General features: G+C 36.2%; 1 protein-coding gene and 1 non-coding gene across 2 annotated transcripts; one reads left to right on the forward strand and one right to left on the reverse strand.

The window, feature by feature from the left end:
• The first annotated feature begins 16,287 nt into the window (after positions 1 to 16,287).
• On the forward strand, positions 16,288 to 19,210 carry LOC126678228 (uncharacterized). The gene is made up of 4 exons (XM_050373134.1): positions 16,288 to 16,352; positions 16,985 to 17,071; positions 17,227 to 18,044; positions 18,093 to 19,210. The coding sequence occupies exons 1-4, from the start codon at positions 16,288 to 16,290 to the stop codon at positions 19,208 to 19,210; spliced, it is 2,088 nt and encodes a 695-aa protein (XP_050229091.1).
• On the reverse strand, positions 17,618 to 17,724 carry LOC126679649 (small nucleolar RNA R71). The gene has a single exon (XR_007640936.1). It is a non-coding gene; the product is annotated as a small nucleolar RNA R71 (small nucleolar RNA).
• Positions 19,211 to 23,898: the final 4,688 nt, after the last annotated feature.

The following is a 23,898-nucleotide window of genomic DNA, read 5'->3' on the forward strand; positions in this document are numbered from 1 at the left end:
AAGCTTTCTTTACTTATAATCCTTAAATGATGATCTTAATCCTCTTCTAATTATATACTTACATCAGAAAGTTCTCTGATGACATCGTTACTTACTTCATGCTTGATCTTTTTATTCATTATCCTCTCTCATTTCCTCTGTCATCTTCTTGGCATTGATCATCTTTTGACTTTCAAAAATGCTTTTAGCATTTATCGTCATAATTCAACTCTTTCTTATCTATTTCTTCTTTCCAATTCTCAATCTAAGTTTGGTTCTTAGCTTCCAACTCATTCCTCTTTACTATCATGTAGCGTTAAGCTTACTTCTCATTACTATCCATGATCTTGTTACTTCACTTGTTATTCCTACTTTTGTCTATATCATAGATGTACTTCTTTGTAATTTTTCTTTGACATCCTATCCTTAGTCAACCAATAGGATTAATAGTCAAATACTATGATCCTATGGTATTCTTCTTTGAGTTCCTTATTCACGCTCTTATCGTGTTTCTTGATCATCTTCTATTGCATTCTTTGCTTTCCTCTTCATCGTATCTTATATATCGCTTATTACTTGCTTTTAATATTTACAACATCGATCATTAACAAAGGGTCGTGGCCTTCTTAATTCGTCTGAATTTCTCAATGTAGTACGTTCTCATTTGTATATGTATCATCTTATCGTATCTCTTATTTCTGATATTTCTTATCTCAGCACTCTGAACGTCGCTCATCAATTAAACAATGGGTCGCAGTTCCTTTTGCTTGAATTATCGACGTAGTGCGCTCTCGATTACTTACATATTGTACTATTGTACCTTTACTGACATCTTAATTGTCAGTGGATTCGATCATATGTCTCTGTCCTCTTTATCTTTCTTTGTTTCTATGTGTCTGCGACTACATAGAGTTCCATTTCTCTAATCTCCTTGTCAACTCTCCATATGACTTTTCTCTTTTCCTTTTCCTCGATCATTCTTATCGAGTTCCTTGCGTCATACGCAGGTTATTCGTACTTTCCTTAACTCTGATTACTTTAACCGATTTCTTATTATCCATAATCTACTTTTGCATCCTTACACTTTATCATACACGTCATGTACCTTTAGCATTCCCTCGACCATACGCAGAAAGGCAGTGGAATACAGTCCCACTGGTAGCATTCCTTGTAAAAAGGAGCAAATTTGCCTCCTAACTTGATTCAGAGCCACTTGTGCCTGACCATTGGCTATCTCTGCATCCTCCCTCGGATTGCGATATTTCCGTACACTGGACCAAAAATGCTCACTCCGGTACTCCTCGACATCAGACTCGTCTGATAACTCTTCTTCCCCGAAGTCCTCTTCATGAGGATCTTCTTCTGGGAACATATCAAACAAGTTTGATCGTGTCTAACACATCTTAATCCTTTAATGATAATAATCCATCTTCTATATCGATCACATTATGCACTTTACTCTCTATTTGATCTAATTTGGAGTTTAAGGTTTAGCACTTCACAAGCATTCATTACATTTGTACCTTTCACAGCCTATTATTCCGCTTCATAATCGAAACCTTGAGGTGGAATTTTCAACTCTTATTCATCGATTGCAGTTCTTGTTGTTTATCTTTCGATCTTTCTTATCGTATACTTCAATTATTCATTTACATCGTATCTTCTGACCTCATTACTTTGATCTTTCCGATTATCCTTAATCGGAGCTAATGGTAGAAAGAATTTCCCAAGTCGGGTCACCAACTTAGTTCGTATTATTTGGTCTATCACTGCTCCAATTGCTTGTCGAAACTGAACATAGGTTGAACCTTTCATCGACACCCTAATTCTACAATACTATTTGTCCTTCATCCGCTCGATGTGTACGAGCATCTTACTTTACTTCTTCTAGAGGATCTAGCATACCTCTTGATCCGTTAAACTCCTTTAGCCGTTACTTATGTATACCACTATCAACCTCTATAGGTGTTCCTTTCTTCACGTCAATACTGTCTTTATATCCATCGTCCTATTATTGGCACACAATTCCATATATCAGTTGCTTTTACGGCTAACTGATTCATAACGACGTTGGATTACTGCTGGACTCCTGATGCCTGTATAATCCCACTTTATCTGACTAGGTTCCCATTGACCTTCATCTCGTTTCCGGCCTTTACTGACCAATTGGACTAGGTTGTATTCGCTTTTGTTACCTCGATCTTCTTCTCATGCCTCATATACTTGCTGTGCAACAACACACGTTTGTGCAGTTCTTTGTTCAAAGTATAGCGATTATATAAAGGAATACTCATAAATTACTTAAAATATAACACTTACTAATCATCACGACTAATCGCTGTCTACATACGTTGGACTTTAGGAGCATCTCCTTCCTTTCGGCCATCTATGATTACGTCTCTTATTGCAAGTCTTCTGAGTGTTCTAGCTCATCGTAGACTTAGCACATTATCAAAATATATACTCGCGTTGTATATGTTACACGCATATTACTATCGTAGCTATAAGCATCTATGTTGACCGGATTCAAGAAAATCAGTGTCCCCTAGATTTCCTTGATTACGTATCGTAACTTAAGTCTTGCGAGCATTCCGCTCACATGGATTTAATCAAACATCAAAAGTATCAAAACATAACATACATGTTCTATACGTTGTTAATCGGATATGCTTTACTATCTGAACATATCTACTATTCTAGTTGTATACTAGTCTGCTTAATCAAGGCTAAGTTCGTTAGCTAGAGGCACAATTCCTGTATTCTCACCATTATACGTATTCATTCGCCTCGTAGTCTTGATCGTAGCTTGCTTGTGAGCACTTCACTTCCGTCACAGAGTTCTGGTCTAGGTATACTTGCATAAAAACAAAACTTCTTGAAAATTCTTTCAAATAAAACGACTCATTTGAAAATTTCATTTAAATCTTAGCAAAATTGTGCACTAGGGTGATGACGCCTCTCATCCCTAAAGAGTTGCCACATCTCACCTTTTCGTCTGAACATAATGCATATGATGCATGTCCTATTAATGCATGTATTGATGTATGTAGTGATGCATTTCTATCAATGTCGTGGCAATCATGTATTTTTGTATCGGGTCTAGGCACGATTATGCTTTCAGAATCGTTAAACAAATAACTTTTAAAAGTTATAAACTTCGTGTTTTGTAAGTTCTCTAGACCTTTAAACTCTGTACCTGGCAAGTTCTTCCACTTCTGTAACTTTGCATTTCTTCTTCATACTCTTTCTGAAATTTCGATCGATCGAATTCAATAGCATCTCTCACATTATTTGATGCTAAGCACACACACACACACACACACACACACACACACACACATATATATATATATATATATATATATATATATATATATATATATATATATATATATATATATATATATATATATATATATCATCAAATCACAATCATATCATTTATATTCTATTCATAGAAGGCAATACATCTCCTAGAAGCTTTATCTACATACATGCCTACCCAATCGAAAACGAAATACGTGTATGTATCTCATATACACGTGTTCCGAGAAGCAAACAACCATTTCACTAATCATTTTATCATGCTTATCACAAAGCACATCATGCAGACGACTTGGATCAGACAAAACTGAACTCTATAGCTGCAGTAGTTCCTAGATTACTTAACCGACAAACGCATCTTAGCAGAGGTAACTGGACCAACTGCTCTGATGCCACAATTGTCACGATCCAAAATATTGCGCCGAGACCGGCGCTAGGAAATGGGAGTGGTAGCTACGAAACCCGTAGCAAGCCTAAAACAGTTATAAATTTTTCGCAATTAAAAACATAATATCTTATATAAAACGTTTTCAGGAAACTCTTTTAAATAATATATTTATAGATATTAAAATACCATACCAGAGTTTACATTAAAAATCACTTATTTGAAATCAATTCACAAATCTTCTATTGATGCCTACTGACTACTGCAGCTCTAGGTATTCATACTTGTGCAAGTCCAACGACTTCTGGCACAACGAAGATGGTTTGTATGATCCGACTCCGGCTACCTGAAAACATCAGAGTGAGGGGTCAGTATTTGGGAAAATAATGAGTGACTATGCAACTTATTATCAGTATTATCAAAATACACATCGCATACTCAAACCTATATATTTATCTCAAATATAACATGAAAATAACATAACATTCACAAATGACAGATCCGACCAAAACCCTAATCTTAAGCTCTTAACTTATCTTATTCTGAAAATTCAAATCAAACTGATCCAAATGGTCCGACCCGGGAGTGTTCACACTCAACCACGTCAGCCGCGACCAATCTCTTAATCCCAAAGTGTGAGTCGAACTCACTGGTGGGTACAACCCACTAGATACGGGGCTCAGGTTACTCTAACCGAGTTCACTCTCGTATCGAATTCGTGTCATATGCGCATCTCATAATCTCAAAGACAATCTAGATACGCTAGACTGACTCATTTACTGGTGATCACACAGCCTATTGACACCCAATAGGTAGTTGGTCTCTTTGGATCTCACACTAGATACTCACATTCAAAACAATGAATATAAGAGCGTTCATACAATCAAATTCATCAAAAATAACATCTTATACGATGTATTGATAATAATACTCATAATGTATGAAAATAACTTTTATAATAATACTACGCGAAAGTAAATTTGCCACTCACAGTGACCGCTTTCCGAATAATAATAATATTAAGATCCCATGAATTTCCATACGTCGTTTGATCCATTAGCTATTCCAGCTCGTAGGCGTGATGGCTTATCGATTCGTCAGTTACTTATCCGAATCACCTGTACGTTTAATTCATAAACGTAAACTTAATATCAAAACCCTAAATTATAAACTTAGGTTCCTTATATCTCGTAACCTTAATCGAACACGTTATGTTCGATATCAAAATTTCTTGTTTTCGGGGTCCATGATTCACTTCTAATGTCTGACGTACTTGAAGTCGGACATCTAGGTCGAAACTGAACAACATGTCGAAACATGTACGATTGCTGGCTGTGCGAGCGCCCAAAGGGTCCCGTGCATGTGCACGGCCCAGTGTGCGTCCGCACACTACGGTGTGCGTTCGCACACCAATTCAGCCCCCGAAAAAGTCATTTTCCGGGCGCTTCGCCGCTCGCCGACACTCCCGACATGCTTCCACTTCATTTTAACATATAATCCAATCAATCCTCACCAAAAACGACTATAGAAACGCGATTACGATTCGTTTATTTCGTTAAAACGAAATAACCCTTATTTACTAATTCTCGCAACAAAAACATCAAGCTTACCTTGATTTGAAGCTTAAAAATGATAGAGAATCGAATTCTGAACAAATCGATATAAAGAACGCTCGATTTGGACAAGAAACGGCGAAACGACGGCGGATCGACGATGATCGTCATTTTCATTCATCTGTTTCATTTCCTTCCTCTCGATTCTTCTTTTCACTTCCTGATTCTTATATATATTTTGGCCAAAAGGTCACTTTGATCCCTCACTTCTTTAACTTAAACCATTTCTCTTTTAAACTTTCTAATTTAACCAAACGGTTAAATTATCCTTTTAACTCGATTACTTACGTATCATTTATATCCATATAAATAATATTAACTCAAAATTATTATTTTCCGTCTATAATCTTTTAATTATTATTCTCGAGATTTAATTAGCTAATTTACATTTTGGTCCTTGAACTTTTCAAAAGTAGCAATTTAGCCCAAAACCCATACCCGTCCAAATTTTAAAAGGTCCCCGATGTACCCGAAACTTTTACCACATATACTATGTAACATTTCGCGGACCTTGGAGAAATGATTTCCCTTTTCGGAACTTAACTGGTTAAATTACCACTTTAGTCCCTGAACTCTAGTTTGGGACTTTTCTTGTCATTTTTCCTTTTAATTTAAATTCCAACTTTAGAATTGGAATATGATATTAGATTCCGCATAATTACTTTCCCAAGACCGACTTACTAAAGACTTATTTACTTTAATTTCTTGGGAATTATTTCAGATATCGCCACCGTGGCGAATCAGAATTGGACACTTGGTCCAATTAAATACTTAAATATTTTGGGGTATTACATTTAAAAGCAATTTGATTTATTTTAATTTATATATTACTATTATTATACATAATTGTTTGCCTGGAAATAATCTGGACTCAAATCTTTGAATTGATAGTCGGGATCGGTTTGAGTTTTGATGCTTTCACAAACTTGTGAAAAGATATTCACAAGACTTTGTTAGTTAAAATACTTAAGCACGTAATCTAACAGTATTAATCTGGGAGTTAAGAAACTCGGGCTCGGTTAATATGAAAACTACTCCTAAGTTAAAAACTATTTAAAAGTACTTTTAAGTTAAAAACAATTCGGGGATTGCGGGATAAAAAGCACTGGGCTTGGTTTTTTATTGATTAATTTGTTGATAAATAAAATATAAAGCTCTGAGCTATTTTGAGCTCTACAAAATCAAGTCTCCTAATCTAACTCTAATTGATACTCTCCTAAGAAGAAATACTCCTAATGAGTTACAAACTCTCATCAAAAAATAAAAAGACTAATCTAAAAAGGCTTCAATTGGTCTTTATCCCCTAAATAAGCCCATGTGATACTCTGACCTAAATTTCTCTGGGCCGGTGTAAACAATGCCCCCAACAACTCTGAAATAATAATTTTGGTTCTTGTTCCTTAAAAAAAGCCTAGACTTCTGAGACTTCTCGGCTCATATTCTGGTTTTACAAAATTCAAAAGGATGCACATCTATAAACGGTTCGGTACCCCCTTTATGCCACGTCACGCTAGCTGCTACCCACGATGCCACGTACCATCCCCATGAACTCTTCGGCTTCCTCTGGTTTTGCACTTTTAAGAAAAATGGCAAGTCATTTCTTCATTACTTACTTTCTCAGCAATTTTCAAGATTTTCTCAGCTCTCTGCAATTCTTCCTTTTGGTAAGCAGTCACCCTCTACTCTCCTCTAATCGCCTTTTTGCTTAGTTCGCCTAACCAGGGCGATTTTTCTTTTGTAGCTACCATAACTGCTCCCAATGATGCTATCGCCGCTCAAGTCATTGAGAAAATAGCCGAGACGCGCGTCGCTGCTCCGAACACAGACTTCCAGGCAATGTTTTAAAAACCGGACTGGACCGGCCTGTTCAACCGGTTAGATCGGGAACCGAAGGTATGGCCGGTTCAATTCCGTTCTAAAACCGGATTTCCGGTTGAACCTCTTTAAATCAGAAAAAACGGATAACCTAACAATTTTTAAACCGGTTGAACTGGAAAAACCGGCCGGTTTTCTTCTTTTTTTTACTGTTGTTGCAGATTCCATATATACTGATTCCAACAAAAATTAATCTTTATAATTTTAAATTAACTCATCATTATTCAATGGTATTTGATAATGTGAGTAATTTATTTTCTTATTTCAAACAATAACACCAAGTTCCTATATATTTATATAAAGAAGACAAGAAAAAGTTAGAAGAAAAGAACATAACTGAAAGAGTAAAGATGGGTTTCTTGTTTAATTTTTGCTCGTGGAAAAAGTTAAGTGAAAACAGAGAAAGTGGAGAAAGAAGAGGAAGAAGAACATAAAACGTTTTTGAAGAGAAATTAGGGAAAAAGTGCAAAATGACCCTAATGTAACCACCGAATTTCTTGTAAGCACTTAATGTTTTTCGAGTCTCGGATATGATCTTAATGTAACGAAAACAAATCTAATTGACACCTCAATTAAACAGTGTCACAAAACAAAGTTGACGGAACTAATTTGGCATAAATTAAAAGTTATATATCTGAGGTGGAAAATCAAAATATTCCTTTTAAATTAAAATTTGTCCCACGTCATTTCCTTCTCTCGTTGTCTGTTTATCTTCCTCCCTCTCCATCTTCGATTTCAAAACCTCTCTACACACTAACCCTAAGATATGCCCTCTCTTCCCATCTCCTTTTCACCAAAAAACACTTGCCGCCCATCAGATTTGTTTAATTTCATTATGATTATTGAATTTGGGAGTTAGGCTTTTAAATAAGCATAGATTTTTCTTGCTTACACACTTCCCAGTTCACAATTCGTGTGTCTGGCGAATTAAGTAATTAGGATATGATTTCTCTTGTAAATTTTATTATTTAATTGTATCAACTGCTCATATACTCTTTCGGTTGTATTGTTGTGGTTAAAACAGGAAATCTTTACTACTGCTGCATATTTACATTCGTAGCGTAGTAGTATTTTTAGGTCTGATTCCTATAGCGAATGCAATGAACTTAATAAAGATGGTAATGACAAATGGAATAGTAATAACAGCAGTAACTTGGTTATTAATGAGGATGAAGGTAATAAAGGGAAGGAAAAAAAGCATACAAAAGAAAGGAAGTTTGAAATTACTTCATGTTATTAGCAGTAGAAGCACATGCCATGCATTCTCTTAGGAAGTCATGTTTCCATGAAATAAATGGCTCTGATGACATGTTTATTACACCTGTAAGTCTTTGTGCATGTTTTCTATAATTCAAGGAGGGTCTGCTTTTGCTGAGAGGTATTATGTTGGAAATTTTTTTATATTGGCTAATATGTTTGATGCTTCAATCTTTTTAGTTCTACACGTTCATCTTCCAAAAGCTTTTTAAGAAGTATTAATTTGGATATAAGATTGAAGATTATTGTTCTTTTTGTGAAACTTTGTAAGAAAAAAGAAGTTCAATAAGTTACAGAAGGGAAATAAGACGAGAGAAACAAGAGGAAAAGGAATGACGTGGGACGAGTTTTAAACTTACCTTTTTTTTATATGCCACCTCAGATATATACCCTAGATTTTAAAGCCATATAAGTTCCGTCAACTTGGTTTTGTGACACCGTTTAATTGAGGTGTCTATTTGATACGTTTTCGTTACATTAAGGTCATATCCGAGACTCAAAACATCAAGTGCTTACAAGAGATTCAGTTGTTACATTAGGGTCATTTTTGCACCTTTTCCCGAGAAATTATAGATAGAAAGTTGGCTTGGCAGAGAAGACGTGCTATAGGATTCAACTTATGAAAAAAGAACTTTGGGAAAAGGAATGAAAGATATTAAGTCATTGTATTTTAAATAAAAAAATATATAAATAATTAATATAAATATATTTTTACCTGCTTTTAGAAGGTTTGTCAGATATATCATATAAGAACCTATGTTACCCGGATTCGGATATGGGTGTCCAAGTCGGACACATATCCGCATATCCGACTCGTTGATCTTCTAATTTGAAAATACGGCGGTACAGATCCGAAATTAGACACGGGTGCGGGGATCCGCCAAACGACAAATAAATTAGAATTTTTTAGAGGAATTAGAATTATTATTAATTTTAGATTTTAGTCTACTATATTATTTCTTTTTAGGGTTTTCTTTTCTTTTTCTGAGAGAATTCGTTTTTAGGTTTTTATCTTCCTTGGGTTAAATTACACTAAAAAAGATAAGCCCATAAGAAGCCCATAATATTAATAATAGAAGATATTATACTACTAGATAAGAAAGGCTCAATTGCAAGCCCATTTTTATATTTAAAACATAAACATCCACGTCACTTCTTCTTCATCCTCTTCTTCTTCTATTTTAAAAACCCTAGCCGCATAAAATTGAGGACTGAAATAGCATATAGAAAAATCAAAGGCGGAAGTTCAGATTTTCACTAATCTAGTTCCATTTAATCATTCTCAACCACCTTAAAGCTCAAAACTTTTCGACTGATTTTTTTCGAAGAGTCCGGTTGCATTTTGACCCAGATCTCGTGTCGTGTCCCGTGTCATGTCTTGTTGACACGGGTACGTCGATCCAAAATGGCGAGTCCGGGTAACAGAGATAAGAACAACTTTTAAATAAGAAAAATTATTGCACACAACCGTTACGCCATGTCATTCGTGCAACAAACCAATTATGCGTTAGGCATGTGGAAAATTGAATGATAAAAAAAATAAGTAATAATTAAAAGATTCCCTATCGCAAATACTCATTGGCTTGATGTAAAAATGACATGGCGCAACGGTTGCATGGGATAAACACTCTTTAAATAAAGATAAGATAAAAAGGTAGTGGGTTTTGGTCATTTTGAGGCATTCTTTCTCGGTATAAATCAAAAACAAGGACTAAGAAAAACTAAATAAAAGTACCACTCTATTGAATGAACCGGTTCAACCGGAAGTTAAACTGGTTGAACCGGTTGAACCGTGAATCGGTGACTTCACCGGTCTTGTCACCAGTTCGGTTTGTAAAACACTACTTCCAGGTAATTATCGATGCTGGTGATAACCAACAATGTGTCGGCCCTATTCTTGTATCGCCGACTCAACTATGCAAACTAGCCACTCCCTTCCATGTTGAAGCCCCACCACGCTTCGCGTTTTGAAACTGGCCGATCGAAAATTAAAGGGTATCAGAACCGGGTAAACAGACTCAAGCCCCATTTTTAGCAAAATTATGGGCCGAGGTCGGTATCTACGACATGATCAACTTATGCAAGGCAAGCAGACCAATCGCCGAACATTACATCAAGTGTCGTGAACTGCTTCTACTTCAAGTTCAGCGCTATGACAATCACACTTTTGGACCTGGCAGCAATTCTTAACATCCCGGTTGTCAGCGAGCGCATTTCGCCCAATATGGATGCCGATACCACAATATTCAAGCCGTTCAAATCTCAAAGAAGTTATGGTCCGTTCGTCAAGCTGTTTATGGGCGAGGAATTTAGAAAACCTGATCAGAAGGAACATATCGCCTTTTTGGCATTTTTTGTGACAAAATTTGGTTTGTGCACTTCTTCGTTCAGAGTTACACAGGATTGTTTCACCTTGGCAGCTGCTTTGGCTGAAGGCCGACGATGTAACTTGGCGAATTCATGCTCGCTTATCTCTATCGCGCCTTGAACGGTATCTCCCCACCTTCTGCTCAACGTTATTTAAATTGCCCAGGAGTCTCCAAAATGGCATACATATAAACCAAAGTGAACAGTATACCATGCCAAAGGAAATATAACTAGTCGGACCAATCCGACAACAACTTAAATAATAATAAAGACTCTTAGTTACTACTGTGGTCTAAGAATAATACAGTTTGACAATTTATTAAAATAAACGAAACCTCCGAGGAAAGTAAAGAACGGAGATCAGCTGACTCTCTTAAAATCATAACCCTCGGAAAATTGGGAAAACAATGGGGTCAGATATACTGAGATGAGTTAATACAACTATTTACATTTATTAAGTGTAAACCTTTAAAAACCTTTAAACATTTATAAAACAATTTATCATTATGGATAAGTATTAAAACCCTAAACCACAAAACAATCTAAATCAAGTTGCCGTGTCGGTGAGACGTATCTCCATAACCATTCCCCGACAGTCGCTCAAATAAACACGTGAGTCCCAGGAGACGTATCTTCCACCGGCGCCCTCACTAGGTGAGACGTATCTATAACCTACCTTAAATACCATATAATTATATATCGGTGCACACGCAGTCTCGATATGATGCCCATCGAGTAGCCCTTTCCAATTCAGATCCATAATGCTGAAAAACAGCGATATAAACTTGCAGCTTGCAAATCCACGTGAAAAACCTGGCAAGCAACTAAACCTGTTTCGACTCCGAAGCACGAGCAGTCGACGGGTCTAAAAACAAGGCATAAAACATAATTAATATCATCATTTAACTCTAGAGAGTACTAGACAACACATAGGACTAGCACAGATATAAACCAATCCAAAGTACACACCATCAATATGTAACTACACATATTTAGCCAAAATGCCAAAGCATAAACCAAAGTAGAGTAATCATACATACTCAACATAACCAAAGTCATATGATAGTCAAGTCAAATTGAGTTCCCAATTTTAAAACATAATCCGGAAAACCATTTCAATAACTTAATTAAAATCATAGAACCAAGTTTAAACCAAAGTGGTGAGCTAGCCAAGTTATCACAACTGTCAAGCCTATATTCACAAATTGGGTGATCCAAGTCTAACCACCCAAACCAAACATCCAACCAAAGTAAAAAAATTCGTTTAAAATCGGAATCATTTAAATATACCAAAGTCTCAATTTAGAGAAATAAGGGAACTTAAATTTAACATTAAAACTCAAGTATAACATCATGATTATAAAGTGTTCGATAAAAGTCCCCAAAGAACAAACACAACCAAATAAGCCAGACACTAATATACAACAGCCCCAGCATGCATAATAATCACATTTTATATAACACATGCCATATAAAAACATTTGGAATCAATTAACATATTTTTCACAACATCAAGCCAATTAAGAATTCATGACACTTAGCCCAAAACGAGACCAAACATGAATCGCCAAACCAAAACACCTTAGATCAGTTCATATACATGCCATAATCAATAATACGAAAGTAATTCAGATCTTAAGTCATTACAAAGCATCGAATCCGAAATCAAAGCATTTTAGCGTAAAACTAGCTAGTTTGCAAACTAAGCCAACACGTACCAAAATATTTATAATTCAAACTCCCAAACTCATTTAGATCAGTAGTATATCATACATAATTTCAATATACCAAACCAACTCAGATCTAAAATCATGCCTTAAACAACCGATAACACATTTTTGCTAGAATTTGCCTAAACATGCTAAACAAGACGAATCATGCATTCGAAAACCCAAATCATATAGCCACTGATCCTAAATCATATAAACATCATATATATCATCTTAGAATAGTATGTACATCATCACAAAACATTAATGCGATTACAACTCTTAAGGCACCCAAATTCACCATTTTACGCAATTTCAGCTAAAACAATCGAGAGCATGCCAAAGTGTTGATAAAACCAACAAGATCAGTTTATAAACCTCAAATCCATCAAACATATCATACATATCAGTAACCTAAGCATAGAATCTCAATTTAATAGATTCAAACCACCAAATCGATTAGAATACAACAATTGCTAGAAAAATCCAAACATCGATGAATCATGCCAAACGCTTTTCAAAACATGTAACATCAGTTTATATATGTACAAACCATCATTTTACCCATATAAACTCAGTAGCATAAGCATGACATGACAACAATTCACTTCATTAAAATCCTATATTATGCATTTCTAGGCAAAATCACATAACAATGAATCCATGAATCAAAAGGATATGAAAACAATACCTAAAGATGATGAGAAATAAGATAAATGATGTATTAACCAAAGGTTCAAGGGGCTGGACCGAATTTAATTTAACCCACAAGCCTCCAACGAAGAACACAACGTAGCCGAATTAATCGCATCCGGACTTGTTAGAAAGAAGAAATCAAGTTCTTTGAGTAAAGAAATTAATTTTTTGGGTTTGAAGGTTAATGGGGGCTAGTGTTTGCAAATTAAGGGGTCTATTTATAGACTCATGCAGGCTTTACTTGCGCTGCAATTATAGCCCACGGTTTAAAAGGTATTTTTAGAGTTGGAAACCTCCAAATAACAATCCAACCGACCAGATTTTAGTAAATCCTCCTAGGAACAAATATTTAAAAATGAGCTCGATCCGACCGTTCAATTGTGAGATATCAACGGTTTACTAACACATGGCATTTTTAGAAAACATGGGAAAACAACTTCAATAAATACCCGAAAATGAATCGAATTAATATATAATACCCACATGATTCATGTGTAACATACAAGATACAAAACAAGGCTCAATCAAGGTGTCTCAATGCAAGAACCAATCCGAAATCAAGTAAAAATATAACAAAAAACGTACGGGGTATTACAGAAGGTGTGTCATACACAGGCATCAGATGCCCCTCTGATGTAGAGGCAATACACGAATTAGTCAAAATCGGCTATAATAGGATACTAGGTAAATGATATACTTTCCTTTTCTAAGTTGATTCTTATATCGGCCTATGAACTTTGTTTTTTATCTTCAGTGGGTGTGCCGATATGGAACAAAGAGGATGTATTCGACACTGATGGAGAAGAGAAACTTGAATCAAAACGGGCAAGACAAAAACGGTTGGCGAGCAAGAAACCATCTAAAAGGGAACCGAAGCCTAAAAGAGCCAAAGTAGAACTAAGGGGATCTCATCTGTTCGACCCCAACCCAGCCTAGGAAGAGTCTGCTCCTAAACCCTCGCAGAGTGCCCACTCTTCTTCAAGGGGGGATACTCAAACCGGCGATGATCAGATCGGCGATAAAGTCAACCAACTTCAGCAGTCCTTGTCTTCTCAGCGAACTCCATCTCAAACGACTCCTACCATTTCACAAATATTTACATTCTCGCCGCTGCCTACTAAGCTTTCGCTGCTTGGCTCTGATCTGCTTAACTTGCCCGCTAGAATTACGGCCAAAACTGCAACTAAGGTATTTTCTTAATCGCCACATTATTAATAACAATCTCCTTGGAAGCTAATATTCTATTATGGTCAAACATGGAAAATCCCTGATGTTGGCTCGGCTGAGGAGGATATCGTTACAGCCTAGATGAGAGCTTTCCTTGAGTCGGACAATGATGGCGAGGATGCACCTATATTACCTTCCGAGGAAGCGACCATGGAAGTCAGCAGCTGGTTATCTGAAAACTGGGGCAAACATCTGTATGTGATGGCTCAAATGTGGGATAGGGGAATCAATCTATTCAAATCGGCCGAAGACGTTAAAAAACTGAAGAAGTCCGCAGCTGCTTTATCTGAAATCTTGGATGCCACAGCTCGTTCTTCTGTGGCGAAACTTCTGGTATCACTTCCTATATTTCAAAAGATGTACGAAGAGTCTGTGTCGATCCAGGCCGATCATGACAAACTCATTAAGCAAGATACTGAGGCAAAAGAGAAGATTGATTCCTTAAAGACAACAGTGAAGTCGGCTGCCTCCAAACTCCAAGATTGCCGAAATCATGCTCAGGGACTTAGCACCAGAATCGCTGCTCTACATCTTGAATTGGAAACCAAAGAATGTGGTATCGGCGACCTTGAAGCATCTCTGGACAAGGACATGACCGAAGGCCTTGATTTGAAGAAATGTCGGAACTTCCTTAAGAGCAGCATCGCCAAGAGCCAGTTCAAGGCCGGCTCGTGCAGAGTACAACCAAGTTTGTAGCAAGTTGGGGAATTTTTTCAGCCATTTTTAAATTTGTAATCCTGATCCTTTTGCAAGGTTTAAAATATTTGAACATTTCCTGGTTTATGCTAGTTCTGTACTTTGGTACTGTTAATCGGCCTGATGGCCGAATTTTTATATTTTTATAACATCGCATTTCAATTCCAAATTACGTTAATTGTTAGCTTCGTCGGCCATTAAGTCCGATATATTTTAATTGCATTGCTTTGTTAGACATTAAAAATATTCTCTTAATAGTTGAGAAAAACGGAGAACCTGTTGAGGAAACTCAACTTACAGTAGCTATGGCCAAACTTTTACAACAAATTGATTAAAAGATAATATGTTTCGGCCCTTCTAATAAAAATTCAACTAATCGGTCAACATTGTCTGAAAAGTTCGTATTCTTTGAAAGAACTATTCTTCGGCAGCCCCAAACAATCTTCGGTCTATATTCTCCCAACAACTATAAACGTAATTCTTTAAGAACTAACGGTTAATTGCCCTATGGTGTTCGTCTCCATCAATATCGGCCTGGACATATGCACCGTTGGCCAGTTTTGTAGTTACGATGAAGGGACATTCCCAATTCGGGCTCCACTTGCCGAATCGCCTATCCTTGTGGCATATGGGCAATATTTCCTTCCACATCATATCGCCCACGACAAAAGACTTTGGTTTCACTCGTTTGTTATATGCTCGCTCTACCCTCTTTTTTCTGAGCTTCCATGTGATCTAGCGATGTCTCTCTTCCTTCGTCTAAGTCAAGAGCTTCTATCGCCATCGTATCAAAATAATCATCCCGAGATAGCTTGTTTTGATATAGGTGGTGAGTTGACATGACTGTTAATTCCATTGGCAGCATCACATCGTGCCCATACACCATCCTAAAGAGCGAGGTTCCTGTTGCTAATTTCTGACTGGTTCTATTCGCCCAAACAGCTTCTGACAATAAAACTTGCCACAACCTTAGATTTTCTTCAATTATCTTCTAGACGATAAGCTTGATGGCCTTATTAGTTGCCTCGGCCTGCCCGTTGGCTTGTGCATAATATGGTGTCGAGTGCAACATCTTGATTTTCATCTGAGATGCCCATTCTATCATATATCCTCCTGTGAACATTGTCCCATGATCAGTAGTAATGGATTCGAGCAATCCATGACGATGTACAATATACCCTTTGAAGAACTTTATCACAACCTCTTGTGTGGGCGATTTCAAAGGTTTGGCTTCATCCTATTTAATCATTTGACTAGGTTCATTATAACACAAGAGTGAGTAATTTGCATATTAATTGGTTATTTGTTTATTTTTATCTATAGTAACTCGAGAGAGAGCTATGGTGCTTTAGACTAACCTGAACTATAATTTTAGCAATACAACTGAGTTGTGATAATTTCGGTCTTTGAGGCTCGAGAGAGCGGGATTTTATATTCTTATTCAGAATTATCAACCCTTGAACCTTTCAGGCTTATTATTCCCAAAAATTATCTTTTAAATCATTTGAACTTTATTAATTTTAATTACTTAATTTATTTGTTCAGTGGATACTTTGTAATTATTTTGGTTACAAACTCTCAAACCATTTTCGTAGCTAACCGGTCAAAAGAATTCTAAAAATTAGTCGTTAAATCCATTGTCTCTATGGGATCGATATCCGTACTTCCGGATTATATTACTTGCGCGATACCGTCTCTTGCGGTTCGCTACCAACAAGTTTTTGGCGCCGTTGCAGGGGACAATTGCGTATTTAATAGATTAAGAGTCAAAAATTCTTGGGTGCGAAAGCATTTATTTTTATTTACTTAATTTTATTGGATTTTACTTGTGATAGTGTTGTTTTTGTTTTGTGCAGAAAATTGGTCAAAGTGTATGCACAATACACGGCGATCCAAGCTTCCGCTAGAACCTTTTCAAGAGGACCTCACCAGTTTCGAGAGAAGTATTCGAGAATCATCCTAAAAATCAGATACTATGGGGGATGATGCTAGACATCATGACGGGTCACGCCATTAATGTTGATATGATTCCGCCTCACCATCCATAAAATGTTGAGGTAGCACCAGTTCAATAAAGGCAACCAAGGAATCAAAACAGACAACAACAACAGGCACCTCAAAGGAGCACTTTGGGTGAATTCTTTTTACCAGATGTTGATCATGCTAATTTTGGATGTTTTGCACCACCTATTCAGGCAAATACTTTTGAGATCAAAACTAGCACGATTATTCTACTTGAGAATCGATGCCAATTTTATGGGTTGCCTATTAAAGATCCAAATGCGCATATTTTGAAATTTTTGGAGGTGTGCAATACGTTCAAGATTCCCAACATGACGGAGGATCAAATCAAGCTTCGATTGTTTCCATTCTCTTTGCGAGATAAGGTACGACCATGGATACGATCTATAGCTAGCAACTCCATCACCATATGGAGACAACTCGCTGAAGCTTTCCTCAATAAATACTTCCCTTTGGGGAAGACTGCAAGATTAACGAAAAAAATTATAGATTTCTTTCAACATGATGGAGAAGCTTTATATGAGGCATGGGACAAATTAAATGAACTCCAGCGAAGTTGCCCACATCATCACCTCCAAAAGGAACAATTAATTCAAATATTTTATAATGGAATTAATGAGCATACTAGAGCTACTATTGATGCAGCTTCAGGATGCTCAATCATGAGGAAGAAGTATAAAGAAGCTCTTGCATTGCTAGATGAGTTGGCAATGTATAGCAGTTCTTGGCCTATAGAGAGGGTGAGGCAGTCAACCCAAAGGGGCATGATAACACTAGAGCAAATCCAAGAGTTGGAGGCAATGAAAGCAAAAAACGTTGCTCTTCAAGCTCAAGTGGAGATGTATAAAAGGCAAGCAAGTCAAATGAATGCTCCGGTGGCAGCAGTTCAAGCAGGTTGTGACTTCTGTGGAGAGTTTAGTCACTCATGAGGAGAATGCTTAGTTACGGGACATGCCACAAATGACCAAGTTAATTACGTTGGAGGACAAAGGCAAGGTAACGATCCATATTCAAACACCTATAATCCAAGATGGGAGAATCATCCAAATTTTGCCTGGAAGGATACGAATCATGTGGGTCAAGCCAACGCAAATACTCAATCAAGTGCGGGAAGTTCCAATTTTCAGTTGGGCAACCACTACCAACCTAACCAAGGTAACTTTAACTCTCACAACTATGGAGGTAGACCGCAATATCCTTCCGAATTCCAACAAAACAGGGATCAAGATGAAGAGAGCAAGCTCGATAAAATATTAGAGAAAATGGAGGGATTCGAGAGGTTTGAAGCGGAAGCACGACAAATAGACAAAACTCAAGCATCTGCCTTCCATCATCTCGAGGTGAAACTATCACAATTAGAAAGCTCCATCCAAGGTAGAACCCAAGGTGGTTTACCTTATACTGCCGAAACTAATCCAAGAGAGTTTGTGAAAGCTATCACACCCCGAAGTGGCAAGTTTTTTGATGATCCTCATAGTAAGAAGCCTATCAAAGTTAATGATGAGTCAAGTGCTAATGAGGCAAGTTCTAGTAAGTCAGGGGTTAGTGAAGAGGTCGTCGTTGGAGTTGAGGCTCCTTATGTTAGACCACCACCACCATCTCCATATGTTCCTAAGGTACCGTTTCCAAGTCGACTCAAGAAGAAACAAGATAACCAAAAATGCCATAAATTCTTGGACATCTTCAGGAAGCTACAAATCAACATAAGTCTAGTAGATGTTTTGCGTGAAATGCCTCAATACGCAAAGTTCATCAAAGATATAATCATGAACAAGCGGAGCTGGGACGAAAAAGGCACTATTTCATTGACTGAAAATTGTAGCTCAATCATCACAAGCAAGTTGCCTACCAAATTGCAAGATCCAGGGAGTTTCACTATTTCTTGCTCAATTGGCACTTCTACTTCTCTTAATTGTCTTTTTGATTTGGGTGCAAGTATAAATCTAATGCCCCTGTGTCTTTTCAGAAATTTATGCGGAAATCAATCGGTAAAGGAAATCTCCATGATGCTCCAATTAGCCGACCATTCACTCATTCACTTAAGAAACCGCATGGAGTAATATAAGACGTGTTAGTGAAAGTGGGCAAGTTCATCTTCCCTATGGACTTTGTCGTGCTAGATTATGCGATTGACAAGGATTGCCCAATAATTCTCGGGCGGCTACTTTTGAACACGGGGCGGGCGTTGATTGATGTTCATGCTAGAAAAGTCACTTTGAGAATGAATGAGGAAAGTGTAGAGTTTGACATGAGGCATAATGATAGCAAGCGTGAGGAAGAGAAATGCATGTGGATTGATTATATTGAACCCACATGACATGTGCCTATGAAGGAGGTGATTCCCTTAGGAACACCGGAGGCGGTTCAAGAAAAAGAACCCTCAAGTGTTTGCGCATTAATCAAGAAGGCACGTCATGTCAAACCGCGCAAAGGAAAACCGAGATGTTGGGCATCATGGAAGTTGAAGCTCGATGAGATAGCAACTACAAGCAAGAGACAAATACATACGGAAGTTGCTACTCTTGGTGAGTATGTCCAAGTTCAAACGTCTCATATGCACTCATGTGCGGGGAAGTTGATTTCCAAGTGGAGCGGACCGTTTAAAATATGGCGCAAGGTAGATGATGAATTAATTGAGTTGGAGGGGAGCAATGGAGACGTCTTTATAGTTCTTAAGGAATGGTGTAAACCATATCCTAGAGTTTTGATTGATCAAAGACGTGAGCAAGTCGGTCTTATTGATCCTCCGTGATGATAAGGATGAACAGTCGAGCTTTCGACTTGAAACAAGCGCACTGGGGAGGCATTCCTGAGAGGTTTGCAATTTAATTTTTCGTGAATTTGTTTTTTCGATTTTTAAAAAATTTTGGACAGACCCTCAGCTGGCCTCCTACCGGCCTAGGTGTGTGAACCGGCCAAGGGCCGGCGGAAGAATGCAAGTACGATTATCCTCAGGCGGACTGTTTATATGGGCCGACCAAGGACCGGCTGAGGCACTGAAAACCTTTAAAAAAAAATTAGCTGTAAAAATTTTCATTAAAAATCAGATTTTGACAAAATCAAATAAATATTTACATGCAAGTCTTTTATGTTAGTTTTGAATCTTTTCTTAAACCAAATAAGGGAAGCATAATTTTTTAGGAAGTTTTTATACTTGATTATAATGTTTAATTTCCTTTTTCATTTTACATTTTCCACCTTAATTATATTTTTAATTGATTTCCTATTTTGATTTGTTTTCTTAATCATTTTCATTAGAAATTTCCTTATCTTATTGTATTTTATTTTTCTTTTTTTAATTAAACACTACCATAAAATTCATTAGTGTATTAGGTCTATAAATTAAGGTATTTCAATTTTTCTTTTTATTACTTATTCTTGTTTCTTTTAATCTTGCACTTTCTCATACATTGAGGACAATGCATTATTTTAAGTGAGGGGGGTGGGAAAAAAAAAATCATAATAATAAAAAATAAAATAGAAATAAAGAAAATTAAAAATAAATTTTGTATATATTTTCTGTTTAACTTATGGATAGAAATAGTGTAAGGAGGTAAAAAGAAAGGAAAATGTGAATAGAAAAAAAAAACTTTGGCTTGAATTAATAAATATTTTGTCAAATAATTAGTTACAAACCATGAATAAATGTCAAATGCGGTTTCTAATTCTGACAATAGTTAAATGATGCTTGACAAATGAAAATGTTAATTGTATGACATGATTCGATAGGACTAGGGTAAATTTAATTTTTAGCTTTTAGTGACCACTGAAACACAACTGAATAGCCGGATGCGGAATCATGACATGTTTGTTATTTATAATAATAAAAAATACAATCAAAGACAAATGGAAAATATGAATAGAAAAATAAATAAAGTTTTGGCTTGAAAAAAAAAATTTGTCAAATAATTAGTTCCAAACCTTGAATAAACGTTAAATGCGGTTTTTAATTCTAACAATAGTTAATGGTGCTCGACAAATATATATGTTAATTTTATGACATGATTCGATAGGATTAGGGTGAATTCAATTTTTCTAGCTTTTAGTGACCACTGAAACACGACTGAATAGCCTGATGCGGAATCATGACATGTTTGTTATTTATCAAAAATTGAGTCATTTTCAAACTTTTGGCAAATTTTGGCATGACCTGTAGTACTAGAGTAAATGGCAAAACACAACAATTATTCTTGAGAGTTCGAGCCTAATTATTTTGTTGTGAGAATTGTTAACATGCTACATTTCTAGAACTTGCTCAGTGTCCGTTCAAAGTTGCACGGTTGAGTTTTTGACATTTAGATGATCTTGGAATTTAGGTATATATAATTCATTTTAAACCACTTAAATAACCTACCCTTCATCCATTAGATTACATAATTTTGAGCTTTATCCTTTTTCTTGATTTTAAATCCACATTCTACATTTTTACCCCTCAAACCTCTACCTCTTTCAACACCTCAACTTGATTTGATCAACTTATATTCATGAAATGTGTGATTTTAGCTTGATGATGAAAAAAAATTATGAACAAGTGCCTAAAAAGAAAACAAATGCCTTGCAATAAAAAAGAAAGATGCAAGAAAAACGAAGAAAAGAAAAAGAAAATCAAGAGAAAAAGAAAATAAAGACAATTAAAAAAAAAGTTCACTCGTTCAAAGAAAATTCCAAGCTAGTCCACTATTTAACACTTCAAAGTAAATTTGATTCAAGTAAAGTTATTTCAAAAATCCAAAAATATTACTTACCTTTTACCTTAACCCCATCAAACCCAAAAATAAAGACTAAGTGATTTTTGTCGAAAACCGAGTCAAGTAGCGGAGTCTGTGACTATGAGCAAGCCTATGGTAAATTTGCATGTTTTCAATTGAGAGATCCTTTGTTGATTTCACAAATCAAACACACGAGTATCGTAGTGAAAACTTGTGAGGAATTAATGCCATTTGCTTATTTATTATGAGTTCATGACATGATTTGCTTAAGTAAGAAAATTGACTATTTTTCACATGTCCCGCACACGATGGTGATTCATTAGTGTTATTCAGTGTTGCATAAGATAGAATGATAGTATTTTTAGTGTTATCGGATTATTTCATTTTATTTTCATCCATCATTTGTCTGTATCATTAATGGTTGTTGGTGAGAAAATCTCACTTAATTAATTCATTAATTTGGTAAATTAATTGTTGACTTGTATTTAACATGTTTCAAGCCGGAATAATTTATAGTTAGGGAAAGATTCATGTTTTGCTTGAGGGCAAGCAAAGATTTAGTGTGAGGAGGTTTTGTATCCTGAAAACCCTCTATTAAATGTTTTGCCTTGTTGCATTACTTTACTAGGAGCTCGGACTCGCACTTGAATCTCCTATCACTTGCTTGATGACCTGTCACGACCCATTTTCATGAATCATGACCGGCGCTAGGTTATGGGTGTGGTTGTATCAAAATCCGTCGCAAGCCTTGCTGATAATAATTAAATATCATAAACAACAGTGTACCTGCATAAAATCACATGTTCGGGGGCAACCAAGACTTCAGCCTAGTCTAGCAGTACATAAACAACATGTACTCCAAATTATACTTGTCTCAAAATAACCTAAACTATTAAGGCAATATAAATGTAAATCGTAAATATTATAAACATGCCAATAGTGATAAGGTAACAGTAGGACCACTCCAACAAAATAAGTCAAACAGACAAAGCATAAGACTAAGACATAAATAATCTAATACTACTGCGGTCTGAGAGTTTTAATATAGTTCGATACTTTATTCTGAAAAATCAAAGAACCTCCGAAGAATGAAGAAATGGAGATCAACCAAACACTCAAATCATAAACCTGAAAAATTTGGGAAAACAACGGGGTCAGGATTACTGAGTAGAATTTATATAACCATTTACATTTATTAAGTTGAAAACCCTTTAAAACATTTATAAAACATTTATTCATTATGGATAATCATTGAAACCCTAAACCACAATTTTAAATCAATTTGTCGTGTCGGTGAAACGTATCTCCATCACCGATCCCCGACTGTCACTTAATAAATATGTGAGTACCAGGAGACGCATCTTCCACCGGCACCCTCACTGAAGCAAGACCTATCTCTAACCTACCTCAATACCATATGATCATTACCGGTGCGCACGCACTCTCGATGATGCCCATCGAGTATCCCGTTCCAAATCAAATTCATAACGTTGGAAAAACAGTTCGAAAGTTGTTTATACAATATATACATACAAAATATACAGTTACTTATTAATTAGGTAAATAGAGATATAAACTCATTAATTGCTAATCCACGTGAAACCTGGCAAACAATCTAACTTTGGTTCGCCTCTGAAGTACGAACAGTCGACGGGTCTAGATAAGGTATAAGTAATAATTAAAAATAGACCCTAACTCTAGAGAGTACTAGACACCACATAGGATTAGCACAAACAAAAAATCAATATAAAGCTAAATCAAAGTAACACAATACTCAAACAATATTAAAGCCATAAACAATCACATCTATTGAGTTCCCGCATTTAAAATCCATTTAGAAAAATATTATTTAAATGAACAATAAATAATAAATCAGTTTAAATTCTAAATAGTGGGTCAGCCGAGTTACTGATAACTAACAAGCTACATGTCGGGCGACTCAAGTCTAACCCGCCCCAAACATTTTATTCAAAATATAAATCATAGTTTATAATTCCCAAAATAACAATTTTGATAAAATAATAATTTATAATTAAAAC

Source organism: Mercurialis annua, linkage group LG4 (assembly GCF_937616625.2).
Source record: "Mercurialis annua linkage group LG4, ddMerAnnu1.2, whole genome shotgun sequence".
NCBI classification, from domain to species: domain Eukaryota; kingdom Viridiplantae; phylum Streptophyta; class Magnoliopsida; order Malpighiales; family Euphorbiaceae; genus Mercurialis; species Mercurialis annua.